The sequence below is a fragment of the Vidua chalybeata genome, chromosome 9, assembly GCF_026979565.1.
Source record: "Vidua chalybeata isolate OUT-0048 chromosome 9, bVidCha1 merged haplotype, whole genome shotgun sequence".
Classification (NCBI taxonomy): domain Eukaryota; kingdom Metazoa; phylum Chordata; class Aves; order Passeriformes; family Viduidae; genus Vidua; species Vidua chalybeata.
In genome coordinates, this window is record NC_071538.1 from 26,176,347 (window position 1) to 26,192,898 (window position 16,552).

Genomic DNA, 16,552 nt, shown 5'->3' on the forward strand with positions numbered 1-16,552 from the left:
ACATGCTCTTCCAATTTTCTAAACGGGAAAAGAAGTTGTATGGATGTGTAGATAAGAAAGCTAAAGTACATTTTTCTGCAGTACCTTTAAAACTACAGGTGTTTTGCTTGAATTTGTAGGAAAAATGAGCTGCCAATATTACTGCTGAATGTTGACTTTTAACAAAATGCATTAAATTAATTTTATCACTAGTAAATGCAATTAATTTAAAATCTGTATACACAGTATCCTCACAGGTACTCTGCAATTAAAAACTGTGAGCCAAATTGGATTAGCAAGTGCTTTGGTATACATCCCACTTAAATTTAAGGTGAACTTTGTGTAATGACAGAAGACAAAGTTTAGTCTTATATCATTGTCAGCAAGTGAGAGGAGTTAAAAGTAGGAGTAGACAAATGTATTTTATCCTTCTTCTTAATGCCAACAATGACAAAAGGATTCCACATGTCCTGTAATTGTACTGTTTGAATTTGGAAGCACATGCAATGATTCAGGATGTTTAGTGCAATGTGTCAGTGCTATCTCAGTCTTGTGGGCAAATACAACACTATTGAATCAATCAAACTGCAGGAGGCTGATTTTTCTGTTTATCTTCACTTATATCAACAGCTTCCCTTTGCCAGAGCCTGGTGACTGCTACTTGTCATTTCTGGTTCCCTTCATGGCTTACAGTTTTCCTCCTTGGCCTGATTTTTTTTCTAGTTGAGCATCTAGGGTGAATGTCATTTCATACAGTTGCAACAGTAAGAAATTTAAAAGCTTGTCCTTGGTCAAGGAAAAATGTCATCTGCTGTGAAATCTGAATTTTAATATTTTATATATCAAAGTTAGAATAAACCATGCATGTTTCACAAATTCAAGTTGATGATATCTTTGCATTCGGTTATCTCAAAGGGTATTGTACACTTTTCATCTCTGTAGATGAGAAAGTGAAATGAAGTCAAAAAGTGTACTTCAAAATGCCTTATCCTCTTTCAATCGCAATGGCCTCACAGGTGCAGCATCACAAAAATATAGGACACAACTTTAGAGATTATTTGGTTCCTTAATCTCAAAGGTGAGTCAGTGTGAGAAAAACCCTTATTTTATCTGTTTCTTTGTGTTCTGCCTTGTTATCAGAAGAATATATGTAAAAAAACCAAAACAACCCTAGATGAAATACAAATAAAATCAGATCACTCTCCATAGCAAATGAATATTTTTTTTTCTAATCTGGACAGTTGTTTCATGTTTAATCTAAATTAAGTCTTTTTTAAAAGCTGCAAAACTATTCAATCTATATCCATGAATTCACAAACTTTAAAAGCCTGAAATATCAAACTATATACTCATATGACAAAATGGATTATGGTTTTGACTGGTTCCTAAACGATAGTGATCTACCATTTACGTATTAGATTTTTTTTAATAAAGCAACAATTTCACTGACCATACAAAGTAACCTTTTATTAACATTTCAAAGCCATTATTGTATAACTTTTTAATATAAAATACAATGCATTAACATCTTATCCTATAATTTTATAGTATAGTTGAAGATATCATCAAGACTATAGCTCTTACCTTCCAATTTCATTCCAACACTTAGACATTTTTGAAATCGACAGTAAGGACATCGTTTTCGCTGTGTTTTGTCAATCTGGCAATTCTGATTTTCTATACATGTGTACCTTTTGTTATTCTGGACTGTTCGCTTAAAGAATCCCTGTATGATAGACACAAAAATTAGCCTGTTTTGCTTGAACATGTGTTTCATTCAGCATTTTATGGAAATCATTGTAAGATAATTTTCAGATGCTATTCAAGCACTTACAAAGTTACAAAGTTACATAGTTTATTTTAAATTAGCCAGCTGAACCCAGGAGATAGCCACCAGATTCCAGAGGAGGTTTTCTTGTGTTAGTGCTATGTTTTATAGACTTAAAGCTTCGTGAGACTTTAGGGAGGCTGTAGCCTTCTCTGCTTCTAACACCAGTGGCAGAAATAGTGACAGTGACCACTTCCTTTTGTATTCTTAAATCATGGCAGAATTATTAAAGTCTTCATTTTCAAGTAGTTTTACATGAAATAAGTAGTTGCAAAGATAAGAGTAGTACAGAGTACCTCTGGCTATTTTACATCCCAGTGGGGCATGCTGGAGACATAGTAAGTGCTTGTCATTCACTTTTCATTGATTATTTTTTTAGTGAAAATGTAGTAGGCTTAGATAATTTTTCCATGCAACTAAATGTTTTAAATTTCATTGTTCTGGCAAAGGAGCTTCACTTGCTGTACACTGCTTAAATAACTGTAAAAACCCTTAAAAAGATTTTACATGAAAAATCTGACATAAATTCACAATTATTTAAACTTTATAGCACAATAGACCAACACAGGTATATTCATCTTTCTATATGTTAATTGGTTACTTGACTTTGTGTGTCAAAGTGACAGTTACAGTTTGCATGAAAAAAGTGAGTGGTCATTATAATCACAGAGATCTACACTGCAATACTGAAGAATGAAAATAAAAGTCTTAAGAAAGCTGCATTAGATTTTGCAAAGCTGGTCTGCATTCAGGATAATCTTCCTACTTTATCCTCCAGAAAAAGAAATATAAATCAATTAAAACCAGTATTTAGCACAGTTAGCAATGAAAGTTATTCTAGAGCTACATCACGACAGCAAAATACTAAAAAACAGTGACAAAACTACAATGCAAAACAGTCCAAGTTGTTTGCATTTTTGCAGGTGTCTCTCTCAAAGAGACTTCTACATCCTAAACCTTTCTGGTGGTTAATTATTTTATGTGAATATATTAAGGAACATATCAATAAAACCCAAAATATTATACATCTGTTTTATTTATTATCCTTTTTTTTTTCCCTGCTTGCATTTGAAGCATTTTTGCTGTACTTGTGTTTTTATGGACTGATTAGTACAGAACCTTGCAGCTTTCACAGGTGAGAAGTCCATAATGGTACCCAGACACTTTGTCTCCACAGACTGGACACAGCTCTTCAAGGTCTTCATCATAAGAGTAATTCACCATTTTAAACTGAGACACTGGGAGAAAGGAGAAATAGCATATTCAATTAGAATTTACATTACTAACTCAACTATTCTGCAACTTTCTCATCTAGAGAGAAAGCTTACTTAAACAAGCACACCAGTGAAAATAGGGAGGAAAAAGTTTTATTTAAAAAACCAAATTGCAAGGAGACATGCAACTTCCCATCATCAGCAAACCTGCGTGGTACTTCGAAAGTGTAATAAAATGCATCAACTTATAAGTTTTATGTTCTAAATATTTATATTTATAGAGTGCCTTTAGCCTAGTCCTTATTTTGTGGAATCGCAAACTGAAAGAATTAATTTAAATCTGAAAATGATCAGGGGCAAGCTTTAAAAAAGCAGAACGAAAATATTGTCACTTGTATATTGAAAGTAATTATTTTCCGTTAAAGTTTTCTTTCAACATCAGCCCGCAAATTTTTAGCTAGACTAAAGCTGTATCTCACAGACCCAACACTTCTGCACCGTGTGAAATCCAAGTTAGTTACTCGCAAAACCAGGTTAAAACGACGTCCTCCGCGCCTCCCAAGCCCGTCGTCTCGGGATGGCCGCCACCCCTGCGGGCCAGGACAAGCGCTCCGTGCCGGCACGCCTAGCTGTCGCAGCCAGCAGGTCCGCGGCCATGGGGGACACGCTTTTTAGCTGTTCACGTGTCGGCAGAGACACACGAGCCGGGACGGCCGTGCTCGGGGGATGCGCTCAGGATCTGCTCGGCCGGCAGACTCGGCGTCCCCCGCTACCGGGGGCTGGAGTGAAACCTGCACGCCGGCGCCGCCTCAAGTTTCTGCCGCTCGGGGAAAAGGAGGGGAGAAGTCGGCGGTCAGGAGGGAACGGGGGGCTAAAATATGCGGAATGAATGCCCGGAGTGTGCCCACTCGAGCCGGGCTGCCTTCACGAGGAGCCCAGTCAGCCGTTCCGGTTACTCCTATGAAGAAACCCTGCTGCTCAGTGCAGGGCCGGTTTCCTACCCCTTCCCTGCCGCTAAATCTCCGACCTGTTCAGCAAGCACTGTGGCAGCGGAGGACTCCTGAACACGGCGAGAGGCGCTGGGCATCGCCGCTGGATTGCTTAGGATGTCGCCTCTTTGTCTTTAACTCTGCGGTTGCCACAGTTCGGGGTCAGCGGGGCGGTCAGACTCCGCCCGAAGCCCCCGGCCCGGGCGCCCGGCTTGCCAAGGCAGGGGGCTGCACCCCAGCGCTCGAGGGAGCTCCCGGGGAGTGCGGGAGCATTATCCCGCCGTCACACTGCCGGCAAAACGTTTCCTGAGCCACCTCGGCACGGCCGGGGATCGCCGCCTGTCAGCGGCGTGGGGCGGACACGGGGCGGCCTCAGGCAGAGGAGGAGGAGGGCCCGGCCCTCCCCTCTGCTCCCGCGGTCGCGGCTCCAGGGTCCGGCGCTAGGACGAAGTTGCCCTCCCCGTAGGAAAAAGTGGGAAAGCAGGGGTTTTCCGAGCGCCGCGCCCTTGCACGGAGCTTCCTCCACAGTAGCGAAACGGGGCGGTCGGGTCGCCCCCAGCACCTCCGAAGCCCCCGGCCCACCCTGCCCCTACTTCCCAGCAGGCTCCCAAGAGGAGAGGGGACAGTTTCTAAAGAGCAGCCGGGACGGGAGTTTCTGCCCCGGGAGAATCGCGCGGGGCGGGGCGGGGCGGCCATACCGGGCTGCCGGCTCCAAGGCAGGGAACCGACCCTTGGCGGGGTCTGCGCCGCCTCCCTCCGCCCCCGAGTACGGCACCGGGAACAGCCCGGACCCGCTACCCGACATAGACGTTTCCAGCGCCAACCCAGCTGGGGCATCCCTCTGCCTTCCTGGGTACCCCGCAAATCCGCCACAGAGCTCTCTCCTGCGAAGTTTCGCGACACCGCCGCTGCCACCTGCACGGTACCTGCGAGCGCCGCACCCGCGGGACAGAGCCCTCAGGTCCCGTTTCGGGACGGTGTGTGACACACGGGGTGCTCGCCAGAACTTCCACGCGTACCTCCACCTGCCTTAAACTTCGAGGCAGTTTTGCCCGGAATGGGGATTAGATCGAGTTCCCTGGATTTGCAGCGGGGCCGGACAGCGTCCGATGGGACGTCTGCACCCCAGGGTAGACTCGCGCCGGCCGGATGCTTGGTGGCTGCTCGGCCCCGTTTGCACCTTCTGAGCAGGGCCTTGTCGTCGCCTCGGCCCTGGCACCCCGGCCCCCGGTACGCGCTCGAGCCACCCTGAAAGCTGGCCCGCGAAGGCAGGGGCTCGGCGGGGCGCGGAGCGGGCGGTGACGGGGCAGCTCGCAAGCAACTGCCGCAAACTTTTTTGGCAAGATGAAGGGGCGCTTTGCGAGGGAAACCCGAGCGTGCGCGGAGGGGGAGCGCCCTGCGTCTCCCCCCTTACCTTGCATGTTTTCCGGCATCTGCCCCTGTTCCCCATTCGATCGGGCGAGTCCCAGGGCCTCCGTTTCCACTTTGGGTAGCATGACAAGGCGGCTGCGGGCCGGGCTGGGGGCTCCGTGTCCGTCCGCGACACCAGCACCTGGACACGGCAGCACAGATTTAACTGGAGCAAGGGGCGCTCGGCGGCTGCTGCCTCTTCCCCCTCTTCCTGTTTTTCCCTCCCTCTGCTCCACGCCAGCCCTTGCCCAGTTGCAGCGGGAGCACCGAACGGCCCCGGCCGCCGGGAGGAGCCGCCGGGTGCCCGTGGCTAGGGGAGCCGCGGAGTGGTAGTCGAGCTGCAGGCGGCGGGGGGCGGAGGAGAGAGAAGGAGGAGGAGGAAGACCGGGGGTGCTGGGGAGGAAGGAGGAACCCCGGGAGCCCGCAGCAGCTCCGCCCGGGGCTCAGCACGGCGGCAGCCCGGAGCACCGATCCATGCGGAGCGGCGCAGTGCACGGGAGCACTCTGCCGCCGCTGGTGCTGCTGGACAGGGTTCCCACCCCCGTCCCCCTCCTCCCTTCCTCCCTCCTCCTCCCCCTCCTCCTCCTCCTCCCCCTTTTCCCCCCGGTACAAGTGCGGAGGTGCCGAGTCGGGACCTCTAGCCCCGGGCCCGCGGGGAGGCGCTCCGGGAGCCCGGGGGCTGCAGGGAGCGAGGTCTCCGGCGGAGGGGGGCCCCGACACCGCCGCTGCAGCCAATAAGGCAGAGGCAGGATGAGCAACACCCCCAGCGCACACACACGCACAGAGCACACACAGTGGCTCAGTGCAGTCACCCCTACCCGGTTCTTAAACGGGGCTGCGGTGTGAGGGTCTGGGCTGTTGCCTCCCCTCCCAGCCCCAGAAGTGCCCGACGGGCCACCAGCCTCGCCAAGCCGGGCTACGCCTGCACTGCCTTCAGCGGCCATGCCTCTTTCTTTTGGGGCTGGCGGGGCAATGCCTCCACCCGGCCAGCGCCAGCTGCGGAGACCCCGGCCCTCGCCTTCCCTCTGGGCAAGCGGGGGTGGACAGCGGAAAGCGCTGCCCTTGCGGACACGTTGCCGCCGCGCAGCCCTGGAGTCTGAAACAAGCAAGCGGGAACCGCGTTGGAGCTCGCTGTACCTATTCAGGCTTTTCTTTTTGGGTCTCCCTTCCCTAAGCGTCTTGCGAAATCGGTCAGTGCCAGTCGCATCCTTTGCACGGAAGCCAAAGCCTTGGCAGAGCCATCGCTTGAGCCCCCCTTCCCCAGCTCACAGTGCAGCAAGCGGCACTATTTTCCAAGTTGTCCTAAAGAACTCGTTTCTCGCGTGTGCCTCAGCGGCTAGAGCCGAGTGGTCCCGCGGCACGGAGATGCGGGGCTCTGGGGGAAACTGGGTGCCGACTGCCCGGCGAGCCGGGCCGGAGGTCTGCCTGCCCTCGTTGGCCTTTCCACCCCTCTCTCCGGGAGGGCCCGGGGGGTTCCGCGCCGTTCCTACTGCGCCGCATAGGTTTGATGGTGTGGGATGAGAGATATTTGCACCTTGGAAGGCATCCGAGCCCCTCGTCCCAGCTCTCGGTTGCCCGTTCTCCTCTGACTCTTTAATCTGTATAAAGTGTTGGAGGAGCTGAAAATGTTTGGCGGTGAAAACTGCTTCCGATGGAAAGTGAGGCGCGGAAGTGTCTCCATCGTGGAGTATGGCATTTCCCATCGGCTGGAAGAGCGATAGTGAAAACTGGCGGTTGTTGTACCTTATTCAGTAGTGCTGATGATCGCAGGGTGAACCCGCGCTGGGACAAGCGCTCCACATGCAGAGAGCGGAGTTGGCTATGCTCTTAACTTTTTTCATCCAGTAACCGGGACACCTTTGCTACCTCAACTCAGATTCTTAGCCAACCCAACACCGGCACCACCGGAGTAGAAGTCTTTTCCCTTCTCTGTGCAGCGTTTGAGATCTGGAGGATGGATCAGAGAGGCCCGGACCTCTCTGTCTCTTTCCATTCTCACCTTTCGCCATTCGCCTTCGGGCGGGAGCGCGAGCGGGAGAACGAAACCAACACGTTATTTCTCAAGTTATAATTGCACAATTAAACAGGTCGTCTGCGACTAAGTTTTAGGACAGCAATATGGCAAGATTCGGGACCGAGCAGTTCGATGGCTAAGACGAATTGGCTGAAAACCATCTAGAGAGAATGACCCCATTTCTCGGCAGAAGTAGCTCGGGTTGAGACCCTGTCTCGGCCCTTGGGAGGTTATTGCCAGGTGCATAAGCTACAAACAATCCCTTTGTCAGGCGCCGCCGTGTAGCATCGCCTTGCGCTGATCCCGGGCGGCTAAACACTGGAGGCGACAGCAGTACAGCGCCGATTCCGCTCCCTCCCTCGTGCGCCCGCCGAGAGGGCTGCGGGTCGGGGGCCTCCGCTTCGCGGCGGGGCCGCGGCCCTCCGGCCTTCCGAGCCTGCGGCCGGGCCGGCCGCCCGGGCCCGACGGGCGGCCAGAGCGCTCCGGGGGCGGCTCGCAGAGGAGCGGCGCCTCCTCGCAGCCCTTTCCCGCAGGAGAAGAGTCCTCAGAGCACAACTCCAAGCGCATTTACAACAGACCATCAGGACACCTGCGGACCTGGGTCCTGCAGCCCGCTGGGCTCCATGGGGGACAACCGGTCCCCTCCCTCTCGCTCGCCGCCGGGTGGGTCACGCCGCTTGGCGATTCCCCGACGGGGCGCTCCGTGCTGCCACTCTCGTTACTGCTGTTCCGGGAAGGCAGCCCCGTTTTGGGGAAAAGCCGAGAAAGGAAACGCCGCATCCGGACAGGGCAGGCGAAACCAGCCCGAGTGCTGCCGGGGTCAGGCGGGCTGCGGCCCCCGCGGGCACCGCAGCTAAGTGCCCCAGCGGGCGGGTGGACCGCGCAGGGCCGGCTCTCCCCGGACAACACTCCCCCGCGGGCACGGCCCTAGCATCGGTCCCCGAGCTCTTCCCTCCTACCTGGGGGCTTAATGTCATTTTGCCAGGGAATTGTTTGGAGCGAGTTCCAGCTGTACATAGCAAAGTAACTCTGCGAGCTATCGCTATGGATGAAAATACTTTGGAGTGGTTATTACACATCCACATTTCTCCGAAGTAACAGTTTAGGGCAGTACATATTATAAATGATACCTGGTCCCTTGTGGCTGCATTTAATTTAACATGGAGTTCTAGCTCTCACGATTGCCTTGAGCAACCTTAATTACCCTTTCTTCTAATCTTCATTCCTTACCAAGTTCTCCAAACTTTTTTTTCTTTCTTTCTTTTTTTTTTTTTTTTTCCTTAATGCGATTTCTCTCCTGAGTTTGCCTGCCTTGTTCTGACTTTGCCTGAAGGTCTTGATTGACGCGTGTAATTATAATTATAAAAGATGATGGCTCGGGGAGCTTCCAGCAGCCTTGATTAGTGCAAGGAGCAAGACCTGGAATACTTTATGCTTCCCTATTTAAATGTATGTACATTTACATTAAAAAAACCCCACTCTCTAATGTTAAATAATCTGAAGCTTTTTCCACCTCTTTGTTTCCAAGGTAGAGGCTTCTGTGTAATGATATTTCAAGGCAAGCTCCGATTGCTTACAGCTTCCAAGAGGCCATAGAACCTGAGTAAATTTCAAAGTCTTTTTCCCTAAGCAGAGACATTGCCAACTTGTAGTGGTCTGCTCGATGAGAAACAAATAGCATACTGTCTTCGAGCTTTGTGTCGGGAGGTGTCCCGGAGAAGGTTTAATTTAGCTTCCCAGCAAAGTAGCGAAAGAGAATGTTTGTGGGGTGGGATGAGGGGGGGAGACAGGGAGGTAGATGTTCAAGAAAAACTTCCCAGAAACAAATGAAATAAATAAATAAGCGGAGGACTGAAACTCTTCCGCTGGGAAGTCTAAATCCAAAACCGATCAAAAAGGCTTAAAGGGAAATATTTAAGGAGGGAAATCCTCATCCTGTCTCTCTGTCTCTCCCGCTGAACATTCCTGTTTGCCGCCAGCGCAGAGCGGCTCTGAGACATCACTCAGTGAAAACAGTGACTTCAGCCAGGCTCGGGGAGGGAGTCAGCATCACGCATCCTGTCCTCGGCATAGGGATGAAGCCTCGGGCACAGGCTGTCACTGCCACGGGCACGCAGTGGCGCTGCCTCGAGAAGTGCCCCGGCGAAGGCAGCGTGCAGCAATGCGGCCGGCACGGGATCCATGTGCAGCTGGGAAGGTTCAGAACGCGATTTTGCTGCTTGACCTCACACACCTGTCACGCCCAACTTTACGAGACTGTTTACACCAGGAAAAGCATGGCTAATATAGTTCCCCTCTCCTCTCCTCTCCTCTCCTCTCCTCTCCTCTCCTCTCCTCTCCTCTCCTCTCCTCTCCTCTCCTCTCCTCTCCTCTCCTCTCCTCTCCTCTCCTCTCCTCTCCTCTCCTCTCCTCTCCTCTCTCCTCTCCTCTCCTCTCCTCTCCTCTCCTCTCCTCTCCTCTCCTCTCCTCTCCTCTCCTCTCCTCTCCTCTCCTCTCCTCTCCTCTCCTCTCCTCTCCTCTCCTCTCCTCTCCTCTCCTCTCCTCTCCTCTCCTCTCCTCTCCTCTCCTCTCCTCTCCTCTCTCCTCTCCTCTCCTCTCCTCTCTCCTCTCCTCTCCTCTCTCCTCTCCTCTCCTCTCCTCGTCATAAGCAGATCATCCCTACAGTACAAAGAGCAGACTACCTCGAAACCTTCCAAACCCCGTAGCCAACAGTCTCGTTTCATCATTTTGCCGAGGCGGTATTTTATTCAGTTCCTAAGGATTCATTAAATAGAGATTGCTAGTGCCTCCAACTCAGGCTTTGGGGAAAAAACTGTCCCTTCTAGAAAAAACAACAACAAACAACCCAGAACAAAAATCTCTAACTTACAAAATCAACCCACTCCAAACACAAAAATATATTTCCTACTCCCCCCCCCCCATTTTTTCTTTTTCTTCTTCCTTTTTTTTTTCTTTTCTTTTTTTGTTTGTTTTGGTTTGTTTTTGATCCACTCTCAGCAAAACAGAGTAGATGCCTCAGACTGAAATACTTATGTAATAAAACGCACGCCACAGAGGATCACGTCTGTGCCGGTTGCCTTTTTTTTTTATGCAACTAAGCATTAATTTTTGCTTCACGGAGACATCGTTCCTCTCTGGTCCGGCATAGAGAGCCATTTCCAAACGGTCAATTATTGACTGAAAAGCTATTTTTCAAGCTCGGCCAAGGCTCCTGCTGCCCGCCGGAATGCACTGCTCTCTTATGAGCACCTGGCAGCACCGTGATGCAGAATGACAGGAGACTTCGGAGTGAGCAGGGCCAAGTGGGTGGTAAAGCATCGCTCCGATTGCCTTTCTTTTATTGGTAAGTGAGTCATCAGTGAGGTGTCGTAACACTTCACCGCGTCCCGCCGACGTCTGCTCCGTCCCGCCCGGGTCGGTGCGCGGGGCCCCGCCGTGCCCCCGTGAGCATCGCCCGCTCGGGGCGCGCTCCCTCCCGCGGGGCCGCCCGCACGGGTGCGGGCAGGGACGGCCGGGCACTTGTTGCTGCAAGGCATGCCGACCGACATCCTGCCGAAATGACTGGAAGGCGTGGAAGGGCTAAGGTATGCCCGGGCGCCCTTCGGGACGGGGCGAGCCGTGCCCAGGGCTGGCGGCATGGCTTCCCTGGATCGACCCCATCATCAGGTCTGTTTCACTCAACACTTAAAGATCCAGTTTTGCAAGCAGGGACTCTATTAGAAATTCCCCCATCCCTTCTCGCCCCGAAATTACATGAATTCTGTATGGAAAACGCCTTCTAGTTCCGCACTGTCTGGACCTGTTGCCGCTAATGGTGCGAAGGGGAAACGCGCTCGCTCTGATCGCTGCTGTCTGCTGCGGGGGCGGCGGCTTCCCCCGCTACCGGAGGTGGGGAGGCGGATCCATCAGCGGAGCTCCTTTCCGCGCCCGGGAGCGGAGCCGCTGCCCCGCGGCGGCCGAGGGACTGCCCGGACCATCCCGACGCTCCCCTCCGCCGCCGTCCCATCGCCCCTTCCCAGCACCGATAATTACTATTCTGATGAGGCTATTTTGTTTCTGTCTGTGCTGCCCTTTTGGAGACGAGTGTGGAACCTCTAGTTAAAAAGCGAGAGCTTAGTCTAGGAATAGAACTCCAAATATATTTGTATATACCGCAAGTCTCCTGTCAGGGCTGAGTGCCGGTCTCTGTATCATAAGAGATAATTGATTTCTATCCTGCACAGACAGGCTTAAAAATGAAATTTCTTTTGCTGAGGCAATTGACCTTGATCTGTTGGTGGAAAAAAGAGATGGTTTAGGTCTGCTTCTTCCCTTCCTCCATGTTTCAAAGCTTGGAAAACTTTATTTAAAAATAATTTTTATAGCTGATCTTTATAATGAAAAAAGTTTAAGCTCATACATAGCTATCTGTCCCAAGATTTATCCACACACAATGTAAAATAATAACTATGAGAAGATAAACTAGGCATGGTTTACACTGAGAAATCCTGATAAGGACTGTGTACATTTGCATGTCTGCTCATTGCACATTAGACTGTATTAATATATATTAATACATAAGGTTGCATATCTATGTAACATGTTTATGTACTCATGTAACATGTGAGTAAACTCTAGACATTAATAATGATCTGTCATGAGCAGTTTTAATGGGTTTCCCCGCAAGACAGATGTACACAAATCCTCCTGCAGACACTTCTTCATTTTTACCCTATATATATAAGACAAGTTTGAGAGCTGACCTTTAAATTACCCACACAGACAAGTAGCTTGGGGTGTTTTGTCAGTAGTGGAGATATCCCTCAGAAGACCACAGGCATCATCTTTGCCTCATGTATTGTGGTATTTAAAATCAGACTAACAGAAAAAAATCTGATGCAAATGTAAATACTGCCCCTTTTGTAGTTAGCTCATTTGCAGTATAAGCAAATGAGAACAGGAAAAGTGGGAAGAAGATTGATAAAAAAGTAACAGCAAAAGCCCAATGATATAAGAAAATAATCTGTGGCATGTCTTACAGTCCTTACACAGCTCAAAATGTTCACTTCTGTGAAAGTTTTGCCTGCATAAATGCTGGTCAAAATCCTGATCCAAACTTTTAAAGATAGTATATGTTGTCTTTGTTAATCATATGAAAATGCTATTATTCCTATTACTACTAAACATAAAAACTAACTTTGCCAAACTCATGAGTCCTAATTTTAATACTATTAATTGCCTGAGGACATACATTAAAATGAAGATGGCAGTAAGTATTCTACAAGCTGAAAAATGTCACAGTTGGAAACTACAAGTAGATTATTTTTCCTCTTATATAACCATTTTTAAAAAGTAAATGAAACAGTTATTTCTGTTAAATAATCATAGCTAATGCTTATAAAAATTGCATAGTGTCCCTGATGGCGCTAAGACAAGAGGCTGATTAGAGGAAAAATAATACTAGTCAACTATGTTTGTTTTGCCTCTGAATCTGGTAGAAGAAAAAAAAAATCATGGCCCTTCCATAAAAAGCATTTATAAGTCCATATGTAGTTCGTCATCTGGAAGATAGGATGTACTATTAAGATTTTGTGAATTCTGGTTGCCTCTTTGATCGTATGACTATAAACTTAAAGCAGGTGTCAACAACCGGCAGTGCCCACTCACACTCCAGCTCCAGGCTGGTTGTGTTTGCTCTCCAAGGGAGAGGTCCACTGCTATTTATATCAGTGGAGTCTGATTTGCATTCATGGGAGCTGGAAGATGCCCTCCTTGCTGGGAGGAAGCTGGGACATGTCAGTGGTTTATAACAAAAACTAACTTATAGCCAGATGGGGGAATGCACAGAGTGCTCCCTGACAAGGGCAACTCAGCCTCTGTGGTGGGAAGCAGCAAATGTCCCTGTCCTGAGGGGCTGGTGGGATGAGGGTGCAGAGGCTGTGACAACCTCTCACAAACCCACCCACTCTGCCTTGGTTAGAAAGGGAAAAGTGAAGGAGAATGCCATGAGGGAACAGGACAAAAGCAAAAGTCTAGGGATAGGATTTGCTCTTACGAGCATATGACCCTGCTGCTGATTGTACTTCTACCCTGGGAGGACAGCTTTTTCTCCTAAAGAATTACTCTCCAGTGCAAATAAGAACGGAATCTGACTACTTCCTATTTGGTTCCCCCAGCTCCAAGCAGAGGCCCTCAGGTTGTGCAGGTTCCATTTAACCCTTACAGGTACGTGGTGATCAGTTCACAAGGCTGAGTTAAGTGAGCTTTTCAGGGATGCTACCATGGGTTCTGGCTCAGCAGTGTCATGGAAGGACAGAATCCTTCCCCTGACTCAGACTACACAGGATATTGCAAAGTTTCACAAGATTTAGGCCTGCTTATTTCTGGGCCATGATTTGTGAATGTGTCCTGGTGTATTTGTGACACAGCGCATGTATAAGTGGTATGGTGACAAGAGTCTCTTCTACTCCCTGTAGCAATCTGTTTTCACATAGCCACATGATTTTGGGAACTGAGACCTGCCAGATTTCTGGAAACCATGAAAATAGGATTTAATTGGTCTAAATATCACAGGTGAGTTTCTTATTTTCCCTTTTCCTAGGATTTTATCCTTTCACCTTAAGAAACCTTATCTGGGCGACCATTCTTCAGATGCATGAGATGTAAAATTATTTTACTATTCCTCAAGAGAGAGAACTACCACCCTCTGTGGCAACCAGAAAGAGGAACAGTTAGAGAAAAATCTGGAGGGGAAGCTGGACTTGCCACCTTTTCCATGTATTTCTGGGGGTAGAGCTGTGCATAGGAGTACCCCACACCTGTACGGAAGCACAGGGACTCTGAGGGGACATCTGGCTGAAACACAGTTAGGTCCAAGGTGGGAGCCCTTCTCTGGGAGAAGCAGCAGCTCTACCCAGAAGATAAAGATCAGTCATGTTTGAGGCTATTTCCTGCAGCTGTTGCTGTGCCCTCCATCCCCATGGTCCCAAAGCTTCCCTTGATGGCAAGGTGCCCACATCACACCCAGCATCAGGGTGAACTCCTCACCTGCCATGTGATGACGCACTTTGGGGCAGGAGGAGGAAAGCGTGCTCTGATTCTGCTTGTGGCCAAAGATCCCTTCTTTCATTCCTGCCAGGAAATGCTGTGATGAGGTACAACCTTGCAAAACCCTGGGCTGTGGAACCTGCAGCGCTGCTAGGCTGGCTTGTGAAGCGCCTTCTGCTCCATGAAGGAGAGTTTTCCCCTGGTAAGCCTTCTGCAGCCCTGCTTGGCCCCAGTTTCAGCCTGGGCACAGCCTGGTGGGACAGGGGATGTTCGCCCTGGCAAAGGAAAGACACCTCGCTCCAGGTGTGTGGTGAGAGACGACAGAATGGCCTGAGACAGGAAATGTGTGGAGAAGGGCAGGGAGGTGGTGGGGACATGCACCCGCTGGGGCTCAGCCACAGCCACCACAGCCTGGGACAGCCTGGGACATCTGGCTGTGCAATGGCCCTTGTGCCTGCAAGCCAGAGTAACCTGTGCCTGCAGGCTTTCTGACAGGGAGCGGGTGCTGTTTCCATATGCCACTGAAAGTATTCACTTCTTTGCTGCTCTGAGGTCTTAACTGACTTCTATTATCCAGCCCACTTCCACTGAATGACATATCTTAATTTGCAGCTGTGAGAGAGAATCTGTATTTGACAGAAACTACAGTACTACTGAAAAGACAAAACTATTCCTGTGGTTTTCTTCAATATGAATTATCAGGCCAGAAGCAATTTAAATCTAATTTTTGCAAAAGTTTCTACATGCACACACATAATTTCACAGTTATTATCAATCATAATAGATAAAAATACTGTTAATTATCCAATGATAAATATTTGATGATTGCATTATCTCTAGAGAAAATTGTTACTCTGTGATCATCATCTGTTCCCTTATATTTTTACATGGTATTGTAAAAGTCTTTCTAGCCTAAATATATGTGCAAATTAATCATAGGCTCACCCAACTGTAGTGATTTTTTTTCAGTTTGGATACCCAGAAATCGAATATATTTACACAGAATCTTCAAAACAGTTAGAAAACTGTTACTTACCAGCTGATGTAAGTCCATGTTTTATAGATTCCTGTATGATGACTGCGTGAGAACCAGAAGACATTATTAGGTGTAAATATACCGTACCCTTGGGTACAAGGGGTACAGCATTGAGTACAGGAGAGGTGCAGCCTGTAAACTTTTCTGGCCTTGAGACCCAGGCTATGATAGCCTTCAGTGAAAGTCGGCGTGATGAACAACAACAAAAAAAATATCCAAGAATTCAGAAAGTAACAAGCATGTCTTTGAGTGGACTCTGTACTTTTTCCAGCATTAGTGACCTGCTGTAAACCATGTATCCCATTTCATGATAGTCTCTAATCAGAAGAATTGCAACTTGTGATAGGTTTGGCACTATCACGTGATTTAGTACAGCTTGATAAGAGACCCTGTTATAAAGTGACAGCAAAAGAGATAAGAACTGTTGGCAGATAATGGCAGAGAAATGATTAACCTAGAGTGGAGAGGTGCTATGAAGCCCAGAGAGGGGAAGGTTGTAAAGTTGTGGGGTCATAAGATCATACTGAGTGGATGAAAAGCCATACCAACATGAGTGTAATGTCTATAAACTCAGACTTGTGACCTGTCTTCTTGATGTCATCACCTCTTTGCACAGTGGACAGCAAGCATGGTTGTTTTGGCTTCTGTAAACACTCTTTGGATGGCAAAACAATCAAGCATTAATTCCTTAAGGGAGGCTTCTGAATGCACTGGGGATTCTATGCTCTGACTAACAGCACCAGCAAATCTCTCCTGATAGTTTGTCACACAAAACCATTTTATTGCCCCAGTCCTCAGGCTGGAGAGTAGCTCCAGGTTGTAGTCATTTAGTTGAAAGCGTATACTACTTTCTCACTAAAGAGCTTTACAACATGGTTAAACATTGATATCCCAGGATTATGATACGTAGAGTATTGCACTCACCTCTAAGGCTGTGAGGCACAAACCCTACCCACAGAATGTCAAATGGCTGTCAAGTGTTTGGCTTTAAACAATTTTTACGAAAGTGGGCAGCTGTGCAGATGTGTGATGGGTGCAGATGGGTGATGTTGCAGC

General features: G+C 48.8%; 1 protein-coding gene across 4 annotated transcripts in view; it reads right to left on the reverse strand.

Moving 5' to 3' along the window:
* NR5A2 (nuclear receptor subfamily 5 group A member 2) overlaps positions 1-15,657 on the reverse strand; it is an 87,831-nt gene extending 72,174 nt beyond the window's left edge. For 2 of the 4 annotated variants that reach the window (XM_053950235.1, XM_053950237.1), the window contains exons 1-4: positions 15,497-15,657; positions 5,425-5,562; positions 2,927-3,045; positions 1,564-1,705 (exon numbers count right to left, since the gene is read on the reverse strand). In XM_053950235.1, coding sequence (XP_053806210.1) covers positions 1,564-1,705; positions 2,927-3,045; positions 5,425-5,562; positions 15,497-15,560 — 463 coding nt within the window. In that variant the 5' untranslated portion in view covers positions 15,561-15,657. Of the gene's footprint in view, positions 1-1,563; positions 1,706-2,926; positions 3,046-5,424; positions 5,854-15,496 lie in introns of those variants that run through there. The other 2 variants (XM_053950236.1, XM_053950238.1) reach the window with 2 other exon arrangements.
* Positions 15,658-16,552: the final 895 nt, after the last annotated feature.